Source organism: Propithecus coquereli, unplaced genomic scaffold (assembly GCF_000956105.1).
Source record: "Propithecus coquereli isolate 6110/MARCELLA unplaced genomic scaffold, Pcoq_1.0 Scaffold164, whole genome shotgun sequence".
Classification (NCBI taxonomy): Eukaryota; Metazoa; Chordata; class Mammalia; order Primates; family Indriidae; genus Propithecus; species Propithecus coquereli.
The window spans coordinates 2,535,821-2,559,984 of NW_012140969.1; the positions used below are offsets into that span (position 1 = coordinate 2,535,821).

At 57.6% G+C, this 24,164-nt stretch overlaps 2 protein-coding genes across 2 annotated transcripts in view; both read right to left on the minus strand.

Moving 5' to 3' along the window:
- Positions 1-1,406: 1,406 nt before the first annotated feature.
- On the minus strand, positions 1,407-15,970 carry ZNF653 (zinc finger protein 653). Its single transcript, XM_012641307.1, has 9 exons — positions 15,543-15,970; positions 10,795-10,838; positions 9,169-9,384; positions 4,340-4,954; positions 4,024-4,204; positions 3,809-3,920; positions 3,117-3,231; positions 2,037-2,136; positions 1,407-1,835 (listed from the first exon to the last, which is right to left on the minus strand). The coding sequence occupies exons 1-9, from the start codon at positions 15,839-15,841 to the stop codon at positions 1,658-1,660; spliced, it is 1,860 nt and encodes a 619-aa protein (XP_012496761.1). The 5' UTR covers positions 15,842-15,970; the 3' UTR covers positions 1,407-1,657.
- Positions 15,971-16,163: 193 nt separating this feature from the next.
- ECSIT (ECSIT signalling integrator) overlaps positions 16,164-24,164 on the minus strand; it is a 13,864-nt gene continuing 5,863 nt past the window's right edge. Inside the window, exons 2-7 of the mRNA XM_012641245.1 lie at positions 21,852-22,392; positions 21,146-21,369; positions 17,594-17,651; positions 17,303-17,451; positions 17,067-17,172; positions 16,164-16,562 (exon numbers count right to left, since the gene is read on the minus strand). Coding sequence (XP_012496699.1) covers positions 16,312-16,562; positions 17,067-17,172; positions 17,303-17,451; positions 17,594-17,651; positions 21,146-21,369; positions 21,852-22,392 — 1,329 coding nt within the window. The 3' untranslated portion in view covers positions 16,164-16,311. The remainder of the gene's footprint in view (positions 16,563-17,066; positions 17,173-17,302; positions 17,452-17,593; positions 17,652-21,145; positions 21,370-21,851; positions 22,393-24,164) is intronic.

A 24,164-nucleotide genomic window follows, 5' to 3' on the forward strand; every position in this document is an offset into this window, starting at 1 on the left:
TGAGAGTGTGCGCACCAGAGGGTGCTGCCCACGCTGATGGAGAGGGCAGGCCAATCACAGTGGCCCGCACAATCGGGGCGGTGGCAGTGCAGGTCCCCGGGTGGCCCCTCTTGGGCTTGCCGGGGCCGCCTGGCTGCAGACGCTTGGGACCCCGAGCCATGGTCTGTCCCCCACCTCGTGTTCCTCCCGGTTCCAGTCCTGGCGGACACCGTGCCGGGAGGGGGCTACTCCCCGGCGCGCAGACCCCGCTGCGGTTCCCTTGGAAACTGCCGGCTCCGTTTGTGCGGGGCGAGCGGAGGGGACTGGCCTCCCGGGGAAAGCAACTCGCGGGGGGGCGGCCGCAGCGGCGGGCCTCGCTCATCCTTGCCGACTCTTCCGTCCCCAGCGGAGGCAGCCCCCGGCCCGGAGCGGAAACTGAGGCACGGCTGCGGCCCCGCCCCACCACCGCGAGCTGGTGAGGAGCCGGCGGGGCCAATCTGCGCGTGGCGCCACAGGGCTCCCCCGGGCACGTGCCCGAGCTCGCGGCTGCGGTCCCCGGGGTCACGTGGCTGCGGCCACCGGGGCCTATGCGGCTCGCGCGCCATCTGGCGGCCGCGCTCACTCCCCACCCCTCTCCCTAGTGGCCCGCCAGAGGAGGCGGCCTCAGCATCCCCCTCCGGGAAATGGGGCCAGGGCAGGCGCTGCCAACTCCCCTCCCCCCATGGCTTCCTGTTCTGGGAACACGCCGAGCTGGTTCCACCTCGGGGCTGTGGCACTGGCTGTTCCTTTGGCCTGAGGTTTTCCTCCCCCAGCTTTCTTCGGGGACGTATCTTTTGTCATTCTGGTCTATGCGCAAATGCCGCCTCCCCAGAGAGGCCCTCCCTGACCACCGACCTAAACAGCATCCCCGCAAACCAACACATCACTATTTTCGGCACGGCGCTTGTCACCAGCTGCAGAAGTCTCATTTAGGGGTTTACTGAACATCTCCCCAGCTCATCCTGGAGCTCTCTGAGGGTGGGGGATGAATGTTCCGCAAGGGATGAGGAATTAAGTCTGTACATTCAGGGATCATTCCTATAGTTGGTTACTAGAGAAGTTTCTCGGAACGTGTAGAGCACCAGAAACCAGAGGAGGCGGCGCAGTGTTAAAAAAGAAAGAAAAAAAGAGAGAGAGAGAGAGAGAGAGAGAGAGAGAGAAGGAGCAGGTATCAGGATCCCGAGTCCTGAGAGATGCCCGGACGCCCCCAGCCCCCATCGCGATCCCGTCGGAGCAGGGGCTGTGCAGGGCGGCCGGGCTCAGGTGGGGAGAGGAAAGGACCCTGCACGGCGTGTAGGGGCCTCCCCCTGCCAGCCTCGCTCAGAAGGGACCTACGTTGGAGACAGAGGGGCCCAGCCCCCAAATCATCCAGTCCTAGGGGAAGGGCATCTCTTTTCTCACTCTTTAATCTCGCTTTGCTCTCTTGAAACAGTTCCAGCAATGCAGCCCCAGGCGCCAGCTCCAGGATAGGGCAGGGTGGGGGGCCTGCCCACGGGACCCAGCCCTGTGGTCGGGCAGGGCAGGGGTGCCTTCTTCCGGCCTGCGGTCCGAGCGGCCCCCGCGGCTGTCCGGGCTCGGGCAGGCCCGGGCGTGGTGTCCCAGCGGACGAATAAATAGGGGCGGTCAGTGGTCAGGTGGCTCAGGTGGCCTTGTGGTCTGGGTGGCTTTTGAGCGTGTGGAACTTGACGCTGTCCAGCTTCTCGAAGCGCTTCCCGCAGCGCTCGCACGTGAAGTTGTACTGCACCTCGGCCGTGTGCTTCTTCATGTGCCAGTTGAGCGACGCGCGCTGCCTGCACTGGTAGCCGCAGATCTCGCACCTGCCAGGAGCCAGCGGGCGGCACCGGGGCGGGGTCAGGGGGCGGGGCCGCCGCGGAGGAGGGGCCGCCCGCAGAAAGGGGCGGGGCCACCTGGGGTGCGAGTGCAGTTGGAACTGAGGAAACGCCCGGCGCCGAACCCGCCCCTGGGACCTGCTGGGATCCCCTCCCTCCGGGTCCCCTGGCCAGCAGCCCTTCACTCACTGCAGGGGCGTCTCGCCCGTGTGCGTGCGCCGGTGCACCTCCAGGTGGTTCTTCCTCTTGAAGGACTTGCCGCAGGTCTCGCAGGTGAATTCACGGACACCTGGGGGGCGGCGGAGACACGGGGCTGAGGGGTGTCTCTGATGCGCTGCAGAGACGGAGTAGCGGCCGTCCCTTCACGTTTCCCAGGCCTCAGGGCACCGGCCGACCAAACCCCATGTCCTCCGCGCGCGAATGCCAACTGCAATAATGACGGCTCGCCGCCCAGCCTGAGGCTCAAAGACGCTGCCCAGGAACGCGCCCGAGCAGAGCCAGGATTTGAACTTCCAGAGTGGGGCAGAGAGGTACAAACTGCCAGACCAACATGGGTCGGAATTTGTCCCCAACATTTGATCTTTGGGCGATTTCACATAAAAATCCGAAGTTCTGACCCCTTGAAAAACCGCTGGGCCATGCCCTGCGGCTGGGCACAGGCACCCTCTCCAATGTGTCCCCAGCCCATGTGGAAGACCCACATCTCTGCCATGGGTGGAGACAGAGGCCCAGTCCCAAGCCCACTGCCCCACCGTGCCCAGCTGTCCTCCCTGCAGCTGCCTGGGTGTGCCCACCGCCTCTGGCCTTTGGCCCCAGGTGCTGCCTATAGTGTCACCTGTGGCATTCAGTATTTTTGTTATGTTTGCAGGGTTTTTTTGGTTTGTTTGTTTTAAAGCAACATTTTTCAGCAAAAGAAAAAAAGCAAGTGTTCTTAAAAAAAACTAACATGAAAGGCATTCTGGGGGCTCATTGAAAGGTGGGTCACTGTCCCAGCTCTGCCCTGGAGCTGCTCCCTAAGTACCACATGAGACCTGCGCATGAGGTCATGGGGAGGTGTGGAGCAGACAGCTGGCTCCTGTCCAGCCCCTACGATTCTGAATAGTGGGTGTCACTGTGACTTGTGTAGCTCCAGCTCCAGCTGTCCCTTCAAGAGGGACAGTCTGTGCCTGGGGACTCAGGATTGGGGTCAGACCCGCCTGCCCCCGCCTGGGCTCCCAGGCCCATGTCCCTGAGCCCCAGCTTACGCCACCAGCCTGGCCAGGGCCTGACCTGAATGGATGATCATGTGCCGCCGCAAGTGGTTGGATAAGTAGAACTTCTTGCCGCAGCCAGGGTGGGGGCACACTTTGGTCTTCCCTTTGCGATGCACGAGGTTGACGTGGTTCTGGAGGAGAGAGGGGCAGGAGTGGGCCCACTGTGGGCCCACTGGTGGGGGAGCTCTCAAGGTGGGGAGAGCTGAGGGCAGCTTAGAGGCAGGCTAGTCTGAAGACGGGCCCTTGCCAGCTCGGAGACTCCCAGGGGCACAACTGGGGTCAAAGGGCAGCTTTACTGCCACCTACCATGTGCCAGGTTCTGGGCTGGGCCATCAGTCAACTCTGTGAAGGGCCCGCTGTTAGCCCAGTTTATGGATGGAGAAATCAAGGCTCCTGAGGCTCTGGGGTTCGGCCCATGTCTCCCAGGTGGACAGTGGCAGAGCTGGGCCTGGCTTCCGGGGCTGTGACCCCACAGCCGGCCTTTTGCTCCATGCTACCCTGCTGCCGGGGCCTGGAAGCAGGCAGCCTGATTCATTCATTTCCTTGTTCTTTCATTCTTTAACTCACTAGAACAACCAGCCACTTGCAGCACAAGGCCTGGCACGCAGTAGGTGCTTCCTGCACGAGCCGCCCTGCGCAGACCGCGGCCCACAGGCTGCCGGACACAGAAGCAGGCCTCACCCAGGCTGCTCTGGGTGGAGGCCTCACCTGGAAGCTGCTGAGGGCCACGTACACCTGGCTGCAGCCCTCGTACGGGCAGTGGAACATCTCGAGCAGGCCGTCGGCGTCCATCACCCGCGACCGCTTGCTCCGCCGCCTCCTGGAGGGGAAGGGGCCACGGCGTCATCGGGGCTACCACGCTAAGCAGGCTGGGGGCCTGCAGGCCACTCCTTGCCCGCGCCCTTACCCGCCCCAGCACCCACTTCTCGGGCTCCTTGGGGATCTCGTAGATGATGGCCGACATGTCGCTGCCGTCCAGCTCCTCCCCGTCCGCCTCTGCCTCGGGCTCCACACTCTCGGGCACCGTTGCTGCCAGCTCTGCCAGCTCTGGGGCCACTGGCTCCTCCTTCTCCTCCTTCTTGAGCATGTACGGGTCCTCCTTCTCTAGGGGGTGGACACAGGGCAGGTGTCCGTGGAGGACGAAGGCTGCCAAGGAGCCCACTGCGAGGGCCTCTCCTTGCCCTCCCCCTCCCGGGCCCCACCCAACCCTTGCCAGAGGCCACGGTGGGCCCCCCAGACCTTTCTTGGTCTCGATGCCCGCTATGGGGGTGGCGTCCATGGTGCTCGGCTGGCTGCCCTCAGGCTCGGTCTGGGTGTAAGCCGCAACACCCTCCATCATGGCGCAGGGCACCTCCTCGCCCAGGCCACTGCCGGGGGTGCCACTGCCCGCTGCCACGTTGAGATGGATGCCCTCAGCTGTGAGGGCGTCATAGCCGGGGCCGGCAATGATGATCACCTGTGAGCCGGGCACCATGCCCGGCATGGGGCAGCTGGCCACCACCTCGCCCAGCGCCTCCTGGGGAACGTTCTCAAAGAGGGCGCCGGGGCCCGCGCCCACTTGCACGGGCACCGGCACACACACCACTGTCTCCAGGGCTTCGGGCCCATTGCCTGCCGGGTTGGGGCACAGCGGGGTACCCTGCTCGGCCAGGCTCTCCACGTGGTGGACGTCGAAGGGGATGTGCACGCCCTCCTGAGTGATGAGCCCGCTGCTGCCCACTGGGCTGGTGGGGGTCACTGCCGCTGTTGCCGCCGCTGTGGCCTTGACCGGCTGGCTCTCAGGGGGGTCCTCAGAGTCGGAGCCAGAGGCTGAGCTGGACGAGTCGGAGCTGCCAGGCGCCAGGCCATTGCCCACTGTGCGGGTGGAAGAAAGAGGACGGTTACGATAGCAGCAGCAGCAGCTGGTTTTTGTTGAGGGCTCCCCAGGGGCTGGGCACTAGGACCCTCTTACTGCCAAAAACAGCAGTCACTTGTCAGTATCCCCTCCCCCACCACTCCAGGGCCCCTGTTCCTGGAGACATCTTCCTCCTTGGCCCCCAGACTCCCACTCTGGTTCCTGGGCCCTCCCTGATGGCTTCTTCCCAGCCTCTTAGGGCTTCTTCTCAGCACTTAACTCGCCCAAAGGGTCCTGCCCTACACGGATGGTGTCAAAGGCCACTCTCTGATTCTCAGCACCACCTGGGCGTCCAGCAATTCAGCTCGGTTCTGATAGCATCTACCTGGAGTGCGTGTCACATCCCACAAGTCAGAAGGCTCAGTCCCACCAGACTGGCCCTGATTCAGATGCCAGCTGCAAGCCCCGGGCCACCCAATATGTCTGACCAACTGGCTATAAATTCGGGGTTCCCACAACCCCTTCCTCAGGTTTGATAATTTGCTAGAACCACTCAAAGATGACAGCCTTATTACAAGGAATAGAATTCCCCCAGCACAGCCAAATGGAAGACACACAGAGGGCAAGCTATGGGGGGACAGCGCACAGAGCTTCCGTGCCCTCTCGGGGGGCACCACCCTCCCAGCACCTCCGTGTTTCCACCAAGCTGGAAGCTCTCAGAACTTCATTGTTCGAGAGGTTTTTTGAAATTTTTTTTTTGAGACAGGGTCTCACTCTGTCACCCAGGCTGGAGTGCAGTGATGCAGTCACAGCTCACTGCAGCCTTGAACTCGGCTCAAGCGATCCTCCCGCCTCAGCCTCCCAAGTAGCTGGGACTACAGGTGGGAGCCACTGCACCTGGCCTTGTGCAAGAGTTCTCATGACCCAATCTCCAGCTTCCCTGTCCAGTCCCTGGAGGTTCCTGGTGGCTCTGATCATGTGTTTGGTCTGTCTGGTGACCAGCCCCATCCAGAGGCTATCCTAGGAGCCCAACCCTGAGTCACCTCATTAGCTTAGACTCAGGGCTGTACCAAAGGAGCGCCTTCTGAAAGGGGCTTGTTATGAATAACAAAAACCACTCCTATCACTCATGAACCTCCTTCGTGAGCTCTAGATTCTTCCATCTCATCGCTTCCTCCTCCGCTACCCAACAGGGTCTCAGGGGTATCTCTGACTCAGATTTGCAATGCCGGGCTCTGAATCGTCCCTGTAAAAAACCCCCACACTGAACATGGGCATCCCTGACTCAGCGGATGGCAGCTCGGTCCCTCCAGTGGCTCGGGCCAAAGTCCTGGGGCTATCCTTGACTTCTCTCTCTCCCACACCCACTTCCAATCTGTCAGCAAAACCTGTTGGCGCTGCATCCAAAATACATCCACCAGCAGCCCAACCACTTCTCCTGCCTCTGCTGCACACATGGGTCACGGCCTCCTCCTCCTGCTGCCAGGACCAGTGCAGTCCCTTCTCCTGGGACCCCTGGCTCCTGAGAATCAGCTCATTGCTACTTCCTGTGACAGACACAGGCAACAGCTGCTCACCAAACCCACCTCTTTCTCTTGGTACCTGGGCTGACTACATTTCCCAGCATCCCTTGCATGAAGGTATGGCCACATGGCTGAGTCCCAGCCAATGGAACATGAGTAGACATGAGTTCCCAGGGGCCAGCCTCCACCTCTCTGTCAATATCCTTCCCGACTCACTTCCCAAAGCCCTCACCATGGCCACATGCCCCCATCACTTCCTGCCCTCACCTGCTCTCCAGGCCCACTGGCCTAGGAGACACCAGGCAGGTGTCTGCCCTGCCCCAGGGCCTTTGCACTCGCCACTTCCTCTGCAGAATCCTCTTCTCTCAGACACCAAGAGGGCTCCTCCCTCACCTCCATCAGACGCTTCATCAAATGGTATTTTTGCAGGGAGGCTTCCCTGACCACCCGCCTCAAACAGTTGCCTTCTCCTTCTCCTCTTTCTTTTTCCCCAAAGCCCTCGCCACCTTCCAGTGTTCTCTGTATTTCACTTGTTCATCTTGTTTACATCTCTACAATGTCAGCTCCACAAGGACGGGGGTCCCTGTGCAGAGCCCCCAGTGCTGAGAAGGCTGTCTGGTCCCCAGCGAGTGCACGTTCCCATACATGAACCCACCTCAGGCCAACGCTGGGGTGAAGGCCACGGGCACTGCCACTCCAGCCAGGTGTTTGGTGCTGAGGTCCCCACACAGGGAGAAACCAGGGACAGGAAAAATGAATGGCTGTTGCTTCAATGACACACTCGTGACAGTCTGTGGACTATGTGTCCTGCAGCCCCAGAGGATCATGTGGAGAGCAGAGACTGCCCGGGTCAGATCTGGTACCCAACTCTCCAGCTGTGTGAATGCGGCACCTCACGTGACCTCTCTGGGCCCAGGGATAACTATGGCACCTACCTTGGGGGTGTTTGGGTCCTTTTTCAAATTTTTATTTTTATTTTTAATTATTTATTTTCCAAGACCCTGCACAACACAAATTTTTCTGTCTCTTTTTCTCTTCTTTTTTAAGAGATGGGATGTCACTCTGTCACACAGGCTGGAGTGCAGTGATGTGGTCATAGCTCACCACAACCTCCAACTCCTGGGCTCAGTGATCCTCCTGCCTAGGCCTCCCGAGTAGCTGGGACTACAGGAGCGCCCCACTGTGCCCAGCTGGGTCTTTAATGAGTAAATATATGCAAGGGTTTAGGACACTAGGGGGCTCAAAGTAGGCACCTTGTAAGTTTCCTAGTATTATTATTATTAATATCACGTGCCCTGAATCTGGGCTCAGGCCTGATGGCCCTGGGGTAGCAGCAGAGTTAGGGAGAAGGACAAGCCCCTCCTTCTAACTAATATCCCCCTGTCCTGTCATGTGCAGGGTGGGCTAAGTCCCCTGGCAACACCCCAAAGGAGTGGGCAGTCACCTACTAAGTTGAGGACAGGGCCAGGGCATGCGTCTGGGGCCACCCAACTGCAGGGTGTGGCTATTAAGGCTGTCTCGGGACTTCTTCCTGGGTAATAACAACATAACAACAGAAATAGTCCCGGCAGGGGGGTCTGCTTGGGGACTCTGAGAGGGCTGGGGCCGCCCCAGCACAGAGCAGGTAAGGGGTGCTGACGGAACAGAATTGGGACAGGGACACGGCCACCTCCCTCACCACCACCCCACTCAGCAGACCTGGCTAATTGAACACGGCACTCATTCCCAAGAGCCCAAAGTTGGGTTGGGGTACAAGGGAGGCTCCTCTGGGTGCCACCACCCCCACCCCAGGCTGACCTATTACCAGATGGACCAGTCGAGTTACTCCTAGGGCCTAGGGTTCCTCGACTGCCACGTGGGGCTGAGGACAGGGCCCTGGGGAAGACTCAGGGTGGCTCGTGGCAGGGCCTGGAGTGCCGCACGGGGAAGGGGGAGTGACAGGCACGGGAGGGCGGGGTGCTGGTCACAGAGCACAGGACAGGGAGGCCGAGGGGCCGCTGCATGCTGGGAGCCTGGCTGACACGCAGCGGGACGGCCGTTGGCGAGGGTGCCCACCCGGAACACCTCTCGCCCCCGGCTTCCCCTAGGCCAGCTGGGATGCCACCTGCTCTGAGACGCCTGCCAGCGCGGGCTCAGCCCTGGTGGCTGCCCCACCCTCAGCCCTGGCAGGGCGCCTGGCAGCGGGCCCCATGCTCCTCCTCACAGCCCATGCCAAGCCCCAAGGCAGCCGGCAGCCCCCTCACCACCCACAGGGTCCCCTCTGCCCCGCTCTGGGTCACTGAGTCCCTCCTGGCATCATGGGATGGCAGGGAAGGAGACAGGAGAAGGAGAGAAGGCGCATGGGGCAGAGACAAAACCAAAGGTCAAGCGGGAGGAGGGAGAGGCCGCTCCAGAAAGAACAGAATGGACAGAGGCCAGAGGACCAGAGAATGCCACCGGGAGCTCCAGGACCCGAGAAAGAGCCGGAGAAAAGAAGAAAGGAAGTAGTGGCCAGGGACAGCAGGGCCACCGCGCCGAGGTAGCCCCCAGCATGCCGCCCCCGCCCCAGCTGCCGACCGGGCTTCTGCCCGGGACTGGCCTTGGGCACAGATGGGAAAACTGCTTGGCAAAATGGGGCCCGCCTCTCCTGTAGCTGCTGTTCTGTTTGCGACGCTGGACGGGAGCCCCCCAGATGCCTATGGCCCCCGTGTGCCCTCGCCCCGAGGACCCACCCTTATCACTGTCGGGGTCCGAGTCGCTGAGTGGCTTCAGGGGTGAGTGCAGGTCCTGGAAGTAGCGGTGGCCGGCTTCGCACTGCCACACGGCTGTGGTGTACAGGCCGAAGGTGGGGTCCAGCTCGACGAGGTGCGGCTCGTAGGGGCAGCGGTGCTTGTGGTCCTCGTACCAGATCACCACGTTCTTCAGGCAGTTCACGTTGCGTCGCCGCCCTGTAGACACAGGGTGGGGACAGGCGTGAAGGGCAGGGCTCAGTCCTCCATGGTGACACTTTCCCTTGAGCCACCTGAGCCTTATGGCTCCCCTAGAAAAAGACACCCTCCTAAACCCCGCCCAGGCTGGCACCCAGCTTACAGAGGGGGAAACTGAGGCTCAGAGAGGTGAGACACACCCTGGAGAGAACAAGGACTGGTCAGGGACTGTGCTCATTGGCTGGGGTAAGTCACAGAAACAGTGGGGCCTGCCTGGCACATAGTAGGTGCGCAGTAATTGTCAGCCACTTGCTATTGTTCTAGTCATTCTTGTCAACACTTCCTGCCTACACCTGTGTAGTCCTTCTGCCCTGGACCCCCTGGCTCCTGCCCTCACTCTCACCCCACCCCCTGTGGACACCTAGCCAGGGCCTATCCCTCCTCTGCGCAGAGTCCACCATGGCTCCCACCTCCCTCAGGGGAAAAGCCAAAGCAAGCACTCCCCTCGGCCCACAAGGCCCACTCTGACTTGTCACCTCCTGCTCCCCACTTCGATCACTCCACTTCAATCACACTGCCCCCTCGCTGTTCCTCAAACGAGCAGATGTGGCCCCGCCACAGGGCCTTTGCATGGGCTCTGCCCGCTCCTCCAGAGACGCACCTTGCTCCTTTCCCCTTCCCCCGGGGCGCTCCCCAAATGCGCCCTCCTCTGAGAGGCCAACCCCTCCCCCAGTCACTCCAGCTGACCTGCCTTTACTTGTTGGCCCTTTCCTCCTGGCAGCACCTAGATGGTTTATGTGTGCCTTGTCTGTCGCCCCCACTAGAATGTCAGCCCTCAAGAGCAGGACAGTTATCTGTTTTGTTCCTCCTGTACTCCCAGCGCCCCACAGGGCCTGGCACGCACTAAGTGCTCCCCGAACATTTGCTGTGTCAGAGAACGCTGCAAAGTCATGGTGGAGCCAGACTGCCTGGGTTCAAATCCTGGGAGGGCACGGGCTCACTGCCACCAGATGCCTTCCCTGGTTGGGTGGCCTTCACCCTGCCAAACACGGGCCTGAGACCCCCAGCCCTGGGGCTCAGAGCTGTGCAGACCCAGCCTGTTTGGACTCCCACTGACAGGTGGCCGGGGGACAGGAGGGACCACCCGCGCCTCGCTCCCATCCAGGCTGGCACAGGACATACCCTTAGGCCTTTGCACAAGCTGTTCCCTCTGCCCAGCTCTCCCCTGGCCGACTCCCACGCAGGGGGCGGGACAGCAGAGGGGCTGAGGACACGACTCCGGAGACACACAGACCCAGGTGTGGGAGTCTGGCTCTGCCATGTCCCAACTGTGCCGCTGGGGGTGGGCGTGGTGACCCAGCTGCTCAGGGCCCCCATTTCCTCGCTCGCTCCCAGCTGTCCCCCTCCCCACGGGGCTGGGGCTCTACTTACTTTTCTTCCGCTTTGGCTTTTTGGGGACTTGCTCCCAAGGCTTCCTGCAACAGAGAGAGGCAGTGAGGGTGAACGCGGGACCGATGCGGGGCCTGTGTCCTGACTGATAAGTGATGACAGCGGTCACAGCCAGAATGGGAACTTCTGTTTTCCTGTCCCCCCCTGCTCTAGCAGTGAGTCAGAAGGCCCTCCCTTGGGGGCTCTCTCCTCCACTGCCACCAGCCCTGGGAGGGCGGCCTAGTGACGGTCACCATCTCACAGAGCAGGAAACTGAGGCTCAGACGTGAGGCCGCCTGCCCCGGGTCCCATGCTCAGGGAGTAGGGAAGTCAGAAAGGGACATGGGAAGTGTGGTGGGCAGAATTCTGAGACACTCCCATGATCCTCCTGGGAGGCACGCCCTGTGTAATCCTTTCCCTGGGAGTTGGGTGGGCCTGTGAGTGTGACTGGGCGTCACTTCTTGCTCAGGTGACCCTGAGATAAACAAAAGGAGCACATTAAGGTGGGCCTGACCTAACCAGGGGAGCCCTTAATGGGCCTGGCACCTGCTGAAGCCAGACATTGGAAGCTGGGAGCGTGAGGGCACCCGTGGAGGAGCCACGGGGCAAAAACCAGAGAGTGGCCTCTAGGACCGAGAGTAGCCCTGGACGACAGCCAGCAAGACAGCGGGAACTCAGTCCTGCAACCATGAAGAAATGTTTTCTGGCAACAACCCAAGGGACTGTGGAAGCAGTTGTGCCTTTCCCTAGTTGAGCCTTCAGATGAAGACACAGCCCACCGATATCTCGATTTCAGCCTTGTGAGAGCCTGAGAAGGGGATGCAGGGAAAACAGGCCAAGCTCCCGACAGAAACTGAGATAATAGATGTGTGTGGTTTTAAGCCGCCAAGTTTCAGGTCATTTGTCAGGTGGCCATAGAAAACGCCTAGAGTTGACCTCAGAACCTGCACTGCCCCGCCCAGGGTGGCTGAGAGCCCTGGGGGAAGATTGTTCCACCCACCCTGGTTGACTGGCTTTGCTAAGGACCCTGCCCCAGACGCTAACTGCCTGCTCTACAAGGGCCCTGGCCCAGGGAGCTGCCCTGCTCGGTGGGTCCTGCCCTGAAGCCAGCCCAGGACCAAATGGTCCAGCCACCGGACCCACCTGCCTCCGGGCCTTCCCCGCTCTGGCTGTGGCCTGACACCCTGCCTGCATGGCCCAGTGAGCCGAGGCCTCAGGGAGCCCAGAGCTGGGCAGGCCCTGTTCCTCCCACACCAGGATGGCTGTGGGATCTACCCAATGGGTGCCTGGCACCACATGGCCGCCTGGCTGTAGCCAACACTGGCTCTCTAGACTAGGGCAGGTGCCTAGGAGCCACCCCTCCCCAGGCTGCTAGGGCTGCCCCCCACCTGCCACACCACCTGGGCCACCTCCTGGTCCTTCTTCCTCTATGCCACAGCAGCAGGCTCCTCTGTGACCTCAGGCAAGTGACCTCGCCTTCCTCAGTTTCCCCACCTGCAGCACGGATCATAACAGCACCTTCATCACAGCGTTGGCCTGATGTTATATGTGTCATCAAGAGTTTGGCACAGCCCCTGGCACTTAGTCACTGCTCACCAGACGGTGGCAATGTCATTATGATTACCAATATTCTCGTGGAGCCCGGCTCCTGGCCCTGACACAAACATCCTGACAGCCAGTCCGGCGTCTTTTGTCAGCAACACCATCCACCCCTTCTGACTCCTGTCCAGCCCCATAACAATTCTCAGCTGACACCCAAATGTGGTCCCCAAGGGAACACCTTGGGCTTCTCCATCCCGCCTGCCCCGCACACCCTCGCCCCGTCCCAGGTGCCTCTACGCCCCCCGACAGCTCCACACTCCCCTCCAAGGGGCCAGATAGACCCTCACCCAAACCCAAGTCCTGATGTCCACGGCCACCTCCACCCATTCATGGCTGGGGGCTGGGGATGCCACATGGCAATGGGGACAGGCTGGGAGGTCAACCCGATCCGACCAAGTTCAAATCTCAGTTCTGCTATCAACTGTGTGGGTGACCTCAAGCATGTCTTGTCCCCGCTGAGCCTCAGTTTCCTCATCTGGAAAGTGGGGATCACAGCAGTGCCTCCCACACAGGGTCACCATGGGGGTTAAGCAAGGTCGTGTGTAACATGGTGAGGGTCATGTTCCAACAGCAGTGCAGTGCTTTCTCCCTCCCTCAAGCTGCCCTCCCTTCCCTGCCTGCTTCTGCAAGCTCTGCCACCCCGTTTCTTTAACCCCCTTAGCCTGAGTTGTCTACACTCGCTATCCTCACGTCCTTTCCTTTATCTCCCTTGAACTCCTCCAGTCAGGGCGTTTCTCCATCACGTCACGCACTGTCCCATCACGGTCACCAGGGACTCCAACCCCCTGGGTGCTGGCCTTGCCTGGTTCTCCGCTGGCCCCGAGGCTGTTGCTTCTCTCTCACCTCCCTGACTTCCCTGAGTGAGGAGAGAGCGCGCCGGGCTCAGGCCTATGTGGTCTGTCTAAAAGCATCCCCTTAGCAATTTCGATCACTACATCACCTTGACCTTGGTGACTCTTAAATTCAGATCTCCAGCCTGGCCATCTCCCTACTGCAGCCCCAGCCCCCTCCTCGACACCCCACGCAGGGGTCTCACAGGCATCTCACACACGAGCTGTCATCTTGCCCCCAAAATGCCCCTTCTAAGTTACCAGCAACCGAAAGTTCACAGGTGCTCAGATCCAAACTTTGAAGTGGTCCCCTCAGATCCCCATCCAGCAGCAAACCCTTGATGGCCCTAACTTTTTTTTTTTTTTGAGACAGGGTCTCACTATGTTGCTCAGGCTGGTCTTGAACTCCTGGGCTCAAGTGATCCTCCCACATCAGCCTCCCAAGTAGCCGGGACTACAGGTGTGTGCCATCACACCCAGCTAACATTATGGTCCTAAATTCAAACCCACTCCTCTCCACAGCCCCACCCGGGTCCAGCCCAGGTCACTGCTCACCTAGACCCATGCAAGTGTCTCCTGCCTGGCCTCCTGGCTCCTGCCCTCCCCCCTCCCCCCCAGTCTCTATGTAAGAGTTAATATGATTCTTTTAAAGTTTTGTAGTGTAAAAAGAAAAATGCAAGCACATACAAAACCGGAGAGAAGAGTACTGAACCTCTTTGGACCCATCGCCAGCTTTAACAACTGTCAATTCGTGTCAATTTGTTTCAACTCAAATCCTACTCCTTCCTGCCACACACACCCTGGAAGTGTTTCTTTTAAAATACAAGCCAGATCATGTCACTTCTATTCAAAATTCTGCACTTATGCAAAGCAAAAATGCCCCGCAAGAGCTCCCACCTCGCTGGGAGGAAAAACTGAGTCCTCTCCATGGCCCGCACTGCACGACCTCTCTGTCCTCGTCCTGTCCTGTCTCTGCTCACTCACTGCACTCCAGCCACCCTGGTTGGCCTCTTCGCTGTCCCCGGCGCACACCAGGCAGGGGCCTACCTCGGAGCCTCTGCACTTGCTATTCTGTCTATTTCAACCATTTCCCCAGAATCCTTTGGGTCTTTTCTCCAATGCTGTCTTCTCAATGTGACCCTCCTTGACACCCTATTTAAATGTCCAAATCACACTCTGGATTCCTCTTTCCCTATTCCGCTTTTGTTTTTTCCATAGTCCCACTGCTGTCACATGTACTATATAAATTGCTTATTATGTTTCTTGTTTGCAGGAGACAAGCCTTTGAACAAGCCACCCCCCTCTGCCCACTAGAATGTCAGCTCCACAAGGCACGCATCTTTGTTGGTGCCCTCAGCATTTGCAGTCCTGCCCTTGGGGCATATAAACCAGCCTGCTACCCTGGGGAGGGGGGGTACAATTCAGCAGGATCTGGTTGATTCTTGACCTTCAGAATTTCCCCAGGGGAAACATGAGAACACGTGCGTGTGGAAACCTGGGCTCAACAAGGATTTCACTGCAGCACTGCTCACCATTGTAACAGCTAATACTCTGACTGTTCACTACGTGTCAGGTACTGGCCTAAGCTCTGCATGTTTTAACTCACACTTAATCGTCGCATCAACCTGTAAGGCAGGAAGGGAAAAACTCTTGACACTGCTCCTTGTCAAGACTGAGACTTTCAATGACAGGTCTCTGCCGTCCTCATAACCGCTACCTAACTCGGGGCTTCCTCTTCACCTGAGCCTCCCTGGGCTGAGTTGTTCCCAGGAGCGAGGAGATTTAGGGGAGCACAGTCCAGATTGCGAGGAGTCCCCCAGGTAGGTGTGTGCGGCCTAGGGTGGTAGGAATGTGGCCATATGCAGTCCCAGATGGGGTACCAGAACTTCATGAGGGGCAGAACTGGGTGATCCAGGGTGTCCAGTCAGACTCCCAGGCCAGGTAGGGGGTGTTGGGGGATGAGACCTGTGAGGGGGCGGGGCAGGCCCTCCAGGAACTGTGTAGTTAGACCGCCTGGAGGTGTGGCCAGTGCTAGGATTGGGTAGCCAGAGCCCTAACAGGCGGGGCCAAGGGCCCAGAGGCGGGCCGAGAGGCTGGGCGCTTCCTGGGATTGGGCTGTCGGAGCGAGGGGAGGCGGGGCCGCGCGCCAGGCGCGTCCCGGGCCGGCAGTCGGAGACACTGGCCAGCGCCCGGCCCCTGGGCGGGGTTCACAGGTGCCGGGGGCGGGGCCTCTATGCAGAGGGGGCGGGGCCAGGCATGGCGGGGGATGGGGGCGTCTCCTCCCTCGCTCCCTCCCTCCCTCAGGCCGGGCCCCCTCACCCGTGGCGGCCGCTACGCTGGCCGCGCTCCAGCGAGATGAGGTAGGCGGCGAGCTTGGCGTCGCTCCAACCGCTGCGGCGCCGCAGGTCCACCCAGGGGCCGTGTGCCTCGCCCAGGTACACGCGCCGCACGTCGTACTTCTTCCGGGACTCGAGCCGCCGCCGGGCCCGGTCCGACTCCGTGAGCCGCGGCCGGCCCCGCGCCTTGCGGCCCGCCGCGCCCTCCTCGGCCGCAGCCTCCCCGCCTGCGCCCGCCTCAGCCTCCGCCTCCGCCTCGGGCTCCAGCGCCCGCTCCACCATCCCCCCCACCCTGGTTACCAGCCTCCCCCGTTGTTAGGAGCCCGACCGGAAGTGGCGCGCATGTTCCGCGCCGCCGGGAAATTTCTCGTGGTCTCTCACTACCCTGCGGCGCCAAAAGAAGACCGGGAACAAACACTGCGCATGCGCGAAACTCATTCTCCCCCCAACCCCACCCCTGCTCTTTTTTTGGTTAAACTTTCAAACTTTGTTTAGAGGGAAGGGCCGAAGGTTTGTGACCAACCCTAGGAAGACAGAGCCAGAAGACCATGTAAATCCTGGGGGCTGTCACCTGCCCATCGCTGGCAGCCTGAGATGCTGGGGAGGCGATGCCACACTGCCAGAGAAGAGGGAAGGCAGCCCCATCAAGCGGGGCAACTTTTATTTGCTGTACACTCAAAGGCCATGTCATGCTTTCACACCAGTCCACGACCTCCTCGGGCCACAGTCTGCGCCCTCCAGCCAGCTCATACTCAACTCTGGCCCTGCTGCTGTCGCTGCACAGTGTCTTCCTCCTCCTGGCCCTCAGGTGGTGGTGGCCGGGCTGGCTCCTCCAGCCCCGGGGAGGACGTCAGGAGCTCCCCGGTGGACCCGGCCAGGCGGAAGACGACGGGGATCTGGGCCAGGGCTGGGTTGGTCTCCTGCAGGCCCTGGATCCACTTGGCCAGTGTCGCTTGGTCGTGGGCACCTGCCATGCACATGGCGAAGACAGGACCTTCCTCCACTGTTGGGAGAGATGGGCTCTCACAGTTTGCACAGGGAGGGGGCGCAGCCCTTTGAACCTTTTAAGTCCCTTAAGCTCCTTTTCACTTTCTTGTGTCTCTGGACCTTTGCACAAGCCAGCCCCTCTGCCTAGGCTGCCCATTCCACACTTCACCTGGGCGATGCCTCCTGGCTCTTCCAGATTCTGCCAAGAAGCCCTCCTGTCCCCACTTCTAGAGGCTGGGTGGCATGCACCTCCCCAAAATGTAACTTGCCTGTTCCCCCACTGACCCAAGGGACTGAGTCTGTCGTGGTTACACCCAGTAGCCAGCACAGAGGTGCTCCACAAATATGTGACCAAAGGCTGACAGGCCTGTGCCGTTTCAGGCCTGGAGCCCCTGGGACACGTGATGCATGCAGGGGTGTGTGGGGGCGGGTAATTGGGCTCTTGAGCCCCATCCCTTGACCCCAGAGGCCACCCCTCTTCCTGGGTGCTGTCTGGAGTCCTGCCAGTCCATGTTTTTACCTTCATCAATGTCAAATTCATAGTCATCCCAGCCGCCCCTCGCATACTCCAGGTCTAGCTGCATTGGGTAGTAGAGGTTCCACTCCTCCGGAGTCTCCTCCACTTCCTACTCCAAGGAGGGGAGTGCAGGCAGGGTCAGGCCCAGGACCTGGTACCACCCTCCTCAGCCTCTCTCATGAGGCCTCAGGGTGGTGCCGGCCCACCCCCCATCCCCCACGCATGCTGTGGGCCCTCACCCTCTCCTCAGGAGGCAGCAAATCAGCTCTGAGGATGTGATAATAGACACACTTGTTGCGGAGCCACAGGGAGAAGGGGCCCTCGACGAAGACAGGCCGGGCTGGGTTGTGGCGGGCCAGGGCAGCCTGCTGATCAGGACTCTGGATTCCTGGCGTGGAAAAAGGCATGCCCTGGTGCCCTGGTCAGGGGCTCTGCCCAAAGGCCCAGGGAGCCCCCAAGCAGGTCCAGTGGGAGCCCCAAAGGGCCTGGGTCAGATCAAAGGCCTGGCTTCCCCTTGCCTGGGGCCTTACCTACGATGTGGGGCTGGGTGGGATCCAGTGCACCTGTCCAGTCTTTGGACAAAGGCATCTGCAAAGAAGAACAGGGTTGGAAGCTTGTGACCCCAGCCCAAACAGAGGAACCAGGACAGAGAAATGGAAAGGGAGATCTCAGTGAATTAAGGACACTCCACTGGTGTCTTGTTAACATGTCACTCAAACCTTTCTTTTCCTCCTTTCTATCCCATTTGGCAATAGCCACCGACATTGAAGATGCTCACAGCGAGGGAACCCTGGAGCCAAGCCCACCTGCCTTAAAATTACGTAATCCTGGCTCTGTCACAAGCTGCATGACCTTGGCCAAGTCACTGTACCTCAGTTTCTCCAACCGCAAAATGAGGATGATAACAACACATCAGATGGTTCAAAAAACGCTTAGAACAGTGCCTGACGCGTAGTAAGTGCTCAGCACTTGTGAATTAAAAAAAGAAAAATAATTTCACATGCATAGAATATCCCAGGAAAATGACACAAGATGCAAATGACAGCTTTTATCTCTGTGGAGGACAGGGTGGGAAGGAATACCTTTTTGCATCTTTTAAAATTTGACATCATAGAGGCTGGGCACGAGTGGCTCACACCTGTAATCCCAGCACTTCAATTAGAGGATCGCTTGAGGTCAGGAGTTTGAGACCAGCCTGAGCAACACAGTGAGACCCCTTCTCTACAAAAAATTTTTTAAAAAATTAGGCAGCGTGGTAGTGCGCACCTGTAGTCCCAGCTACTCGGGATGCTGAGTGGGAGGATCGCTTGAGCCCAGAAGTTCAAGGCTGCAATGAGCTATGATGGCACCACTGCACTCCAGCCTGGGTGACAGAGCCAGACCTTGTCTTTAAAAAATAAAATAAATAAATTTTACACCCTGAACGTGATTCAAAAAACGAAATACAGTTGAATTTTTTACAAAATGCACATAGTCCTTGACCAAAACATTGGGCAGTGGACAACTATTGGAACATGTATTTGTGCATCTTTTCAAGTTAAAAGAATTGAGATGGATCAACGTTATAAGCCATATTATTATAAGCCATATTAAGTGAGAACTGCAAACAGCAAGGTATAGAACATGTACGTACAGCCCTGCCATTGCACGTTGCAGAAACAGTTGTAAAATCTATGTTTTACTCCTGGACTCTTTTATTGGACAGTTACTATATTTATACTGATTTTTCGTTTCAAATATAACACTATGGAGTTCTTTCCTGGGGGGATGGGGTCCTGCTCTGTTGCCCAGGCTAGAGTGCAATGGCACAATCATAGCTCATTGTAATCTGGAATTGCTTGGCTCAAGTGATCCTCCTGCCTCGACCTCCCAGAGTTGCTGGGATTACAGGCATGAGCCACCGTGTCCAGCCGACATTCCAGCTTTTATTTCTCCTCCCTTCTCACTCTTCAGGTAGCATCCTGTACACACTGGGCTTCACTGTTTCATTTTTCCTGGCTCCTGGGGACTCTACAACATGGAGCTACCATAGTCTAGAAGGACATTCCATCTTGATGGCTACGGACTGTTTCCGTTGTAAATCCAGATGGTGTAGGTGGCCATTTTACCATGTTTTCAACCTTTCTCTATGTATTTTGTATAATGAGATGGAGGAAGAATATTTAAATATGAAGGATATATATGTAAAAAAAAAAAAAAGGATATATGTCTGCTTGCAAATGCAAAGAACCTCTCTGGAAGGAGACATGTAAGCAGTCCCCTCTGGGAGAAGGAGACTGGGGGCCCACAGGCCAAGGCGAAAGGAAGACTCTTCACTCTGGGCTTTTATGTGCTGTTCGGCTTTTTTGTTTGTTTTCTGAGACAGGTTCTTGATCTGTTGCTTGGGCTGGAGTGCAGTGGCGCCATCATAGCTCACTGCAGCTTCCAATTCCTGGGCTCAAGTGATCCTCCTGCCTCAGCCTCCTGAGTATCTGGGACTACAGGTGTGCACCACCACGCCTGGCTAATTTTTTTTTTTTTTTGGTAGAGACAGGGTCTCGCTATGTTGGCCAGGCTGGTCCTGAACTACTGAGCTCAAGTGATCCTCCCACTTCAGCCTCCCAAAGTGCTGGGATTACAGGCATGAACCACCGCGCCCGGCCCTGTTTGGCTTTCTTATGCATTACTTTTCAAAATGAAGAAATGAATTCAAAGCTACCCTTCCTCTGCACTCTGCTCTTGCTCTCCAAGCCAAGTCTCTGGCCTCTCTCACCAGGACCCCACAGTCACCTCCTGTCCCCATCCAACATCATCCACACAGCCGCCAGAGGGCGCTTTTGCAATTGCAGATCCTTCCAGAAACAAGGCTCCAACCCCATCCCTCTTAAAACCTCTCTGCATGGCTGTCTCCACCAACCAACAGGTTCAAGACCAAGCTCTTTAATCCCGCATTCCCCACACCCTTCCTGCTCCCTGCTCCCTCTGTGCTGCCATGGCACCCTGGGCTTCTCTATCTCCAAACCATGGCTCCGAAGGAAACTTATCTGAGGCCAGCCTCTAGGACCAGATGACAAGAGTTGTGAAGGACTCAATTTGGATCCCCCATGTGGCCTGGCATAAGTAGGGACCCCCGGGACACTGGGGTGGGGGGTGCTGTACCACTCAGTCATTCAACAAACCACTGCTGAGCATCCGCTTTGTTAGACACTCTGCTGGGCCTTGGGAGACATGGGGGAAACTGAGTCACGGTGAATTGAGGAACCAAGCCCAGCACAGTGAAGGGGTGGTACTCTAGCCGGGGTGGTTAGGAGGGACATCCCGAGGAAAGAACAGTGGAACTGAGACCTGAAGAATACCAAGTGTCTGGGGAAGAATATTCCTGGCAAGGGTACAGCTAGCACAAAGGCCTGCGGCGGGAACTGGCATAGAACACTCAAGAAACAAAAAGGGCACAGTGGCTTGCGCCTGTAATCCTGGCACTCTGGGAGGCCGAGGAGGGAGGATTGCTCGAGGCCCGGAATTCAAGACCAGCCTAGGCAACACAGCGAGACCCCATCTCTACAAAAAATAGAAAAATTAGCTGGGCATGGTGGTGCACAGCTGTAGTCCCAGCTACTTGGGAGGCTGAGGCAGGAGGATTGCTTGAGCCCAGGAGTTGGAGGCTGCAGTGAGTTATGATAACAGCACTGTACTCTAGCTGGTGACAGAGCGAGACCTTGTCTCAAAAAAAAAAAACGAAAAGAAACGAAAGGAAGGCAGATGCCTAGAATGTAGCGAATGTTGGGAGAGGGATGGAAGCAGAGCCCAGAGGTTGCAGTGGTCTAAGTATGTCCCCTTGATCTTGGACTTCCCAGCCTCCAGAACTGCAAGCGATACATTTCTGTTTATAAATTACTCATTCTACGGTATTTTGCTCTAGCACCCCGAACAGGGCAACACAGAGGTAAAGCTATACTAAGCAACACGCCATGGGAACCTTTAGCAGGACTCAACCAGGGAATCAGGGTTTGTTCTACCACGATCACTCCAGGTGTGTGAGGGGAACCCAGAGGAGGGATGGTGGGGCTGGGGTGGGGGCTGAGGGCGTGGACAGGAGTGGGTACCTGGTAGACGGTGACTTTGGCGCTGAGGTCGGGCTCCATGCGCCGCAGGCCCAACTTGGCCAGGTCCACAGGGTCCTGGGGCAGGTCCCGGGGCACAGGGAAGGGGCTGATGTTCTTGAAGCGGGGTAACCACAGCTTCATGCGCAAGAACTTGAGCATGGGGTAGCTTTTGCGTCCAAATATCTGAATCAGCAGGAACTCCGTCTCCTTGTTAGGCATCACCCCTGTGCCGGGCAGATGTAAGAAGAGCCTCAGGGAGGGACGGAAAGGAGGGGAGGGAAGAGGGCAGACGGAGAAAACTGAACTCAGGGAATTGATCACAGAGAAGGAAAAAACAATCAGAGAGAATTAGAACGGAAGTATCAGAGGGAGGCAAGAAAGATGAGAAATGGAAAGACAGATTGAGAGGCCGGGCACAGTGGCTCATGCCTGTAAACCCAGCACTTTGGGAGGCCAAGGTAGGAGACTGCTTGAGGCCAGGAGTTTGAGACCAGCCTGGGCAACAAAATGAGATTCTGTCTCCAAAAATAAAATAAAAATAAAAATAACTAATTTTTTTAAAAAGAGAGATTGAGAGAGAAAGGGAGGAGAACAAGACAGACAGAGGGAGATCAGAGCCAGGGAGGAAGGAGGGACCGGAGACCCAGGAGGGGTTCTGCCAGCTGTCGGGACAGCCCACCCCCCAGGCCCACCCTGCTGGCCGCACCGTTGTTCTCCATCTGCTCAAGAACGGTGATCCCGCACTCCTGCTGCCGTGGGTAGTGGACGAAGATGCGCTGGAAGACGTTGCGAGGCCGGAAGACCTCCTTGGGGAAGACGTCCAGCAGCAGGTTATACACCGCCAGGTCGCGCTCCACGCCGAACTCCCGCATCTTGCGCAGCGCCAGGTAGATGAAGTCCACGTGGCCCCGCTTGTGCACGTTGTGCTGCCCAAAGTTCTGCACAGTCCGCACGAAGCTCGCCTTGTCCCGCTCGACACCTGGTGCCTGCCTAAACAGGTCCTCATAGGGCGACAGGGCCTTGATGGGCTTCCGCCGGGGCTCAGGTGGGCCCGGAACCAGTGACGATTCGGAGTTGTGGGCAGCTGCACTGCAGTGGAGGCTCCGAGGAGTCTGGGGAGGCACCTGGGGACAGAAGACCGTTGCTGGAATCTGCCACCTCCCAGTGTCCCTGGGAGGCTGCTGGGCTGACTCTGTCCAGGTAAAGGAGCCAGTTGCATCCGTGAAGGCCTCCAAGGAACTATGGAACTGTGGTTACAAACCCAAGATTTGACAGCATCACAAACTGTGACAAAACACAGTGCTAGGTAGCCACTGGGTGTGGTGGCTCATGCCTGTTGTTCCAGCTACTCAGGAGGCTGAGGCAAGAGGATTCCTTGAGGCCAGGAGTTCAAGACTGCAGTGAGCTATGATCACACCACTGCAGTCCAGCCTGGGCGACAGGGCGAGACCCTGTCTCCAAAAATAATGAAATAATAAAAAAAGAAAATGCAGATTTTGGAGTCTCAGCTTCAGTATCTTCAGCCAGATGATGCTCATGTCTCCCTTGACGGCTCGGGCATCAGTTTCCCATCTGTTCTGATGGTGCCTCCCTGGGGTCAAGGACGTGTTGTTTCCCAGAGTAGGGAGCGTATATTGCTAGGAGTGGGCTGGATCCCTCTAGAACAGAAGTTGGCAAGTCATGGCCTACAGGGCATTTCCAGCCAGCTGCCTGCTTTTGTAAGTCAACTTTTATTGACACACAGCATGCTTGTTCACGTATGCCTGACTGGGCTGCTTTTGTGCTACAGCTTAGCACAAAGTAACTGCGAGTAGTTGTAACAGATCATGTGGCCCACAAAGCTGAAAATATTTACTATCTGACCCTTTACAAAACGGTTTGCCAACCCCTGCTCTAGATGGCATAGTAAGAAATTTCTTTTTTTCTTTCCTTCTTTCTTTTTTTTTTTTGTTAGAGACAGGGTCTTGCTCTGTCACCCAAGCTGGAGTGCAGTGATGTGATCATAGCTCACTGCAGTCTTGAACTCCTGGCCTGAAGCGATCCTCCAGCCTCAGCCTTCTGAGTAGCTGGGATGACAGGCATACATCACTACACTTAGCTAGTTTTTTCTTCATTCTCTTGCCCAGGGTCTCACTCTCTTGCCCAGGCTGGAGTGCAGTGGTGTCCACATAGCTCACTGCAACCTATAACTCCTGGGCTCAAGCAATCCTCCTCTCTCAGCCTCTCAAGTAGCTGGGACTACAACTGAATGCCAACATGCCTGGCTAATTTTTTAATGTTTTGTAGAAATGGGCTCTCGCTGCGTTGACCAGACTGGTCTTGAACTCCTGGCCTCAAGTGATCCTCCCACCTCAGCCTCCCAAAGTGCTGGGATTACAGGCATGAGCCACCACCCCTGGTTCTTATTTGATTTAAATTGAATGTTTAAATTACAATGGTCATATATAAGCATCCATATATCATATATAGCTAATAAGATCCAATATTTACTGAATATTCTTCCTTTCCAGCCTCTGTAAACCACTTTATAAGTGTGAGGCTTGACAGCTGCTCTGATGGGGGACAGTGCTCTTACTGTGCCCATTTTACAGAGGAGAAAACTGAGGCCCAGGAAGATGAAGCGAGATGCATGGTGCAACACAGCTGCAAGCAGCAGAGCTGAGATTGGAGTGAGTGTTCTCAATCCCTCTGTTACTGCTCTGCTGCCAGTAACAGCCACCACATGTCCTGCTCAGATAAGGTGATATTAATTTTTTTAAAAAAAGGTAGCTGAGCATGGTGGCCTGTAATCCCAGCACTTTGGGAGGCTGAGGTGGGAGGATCGCTTCTGTCCAGGAGTTTGAGACCAGCCTGGGCAACTTAGCAAGACTCCAAGTCTAAAAAGCAAAAAAAAAAAAAAAAAAAAACCAGGCGTCGTGATGTGCGCCTATAGTCCCAGCTATTTGTAAGACATTCAGGCAAGAGAATCACTTGAGCCCAGAAGTTCAAGGCTGCAGTGAGCTATGATGACACCACTGCA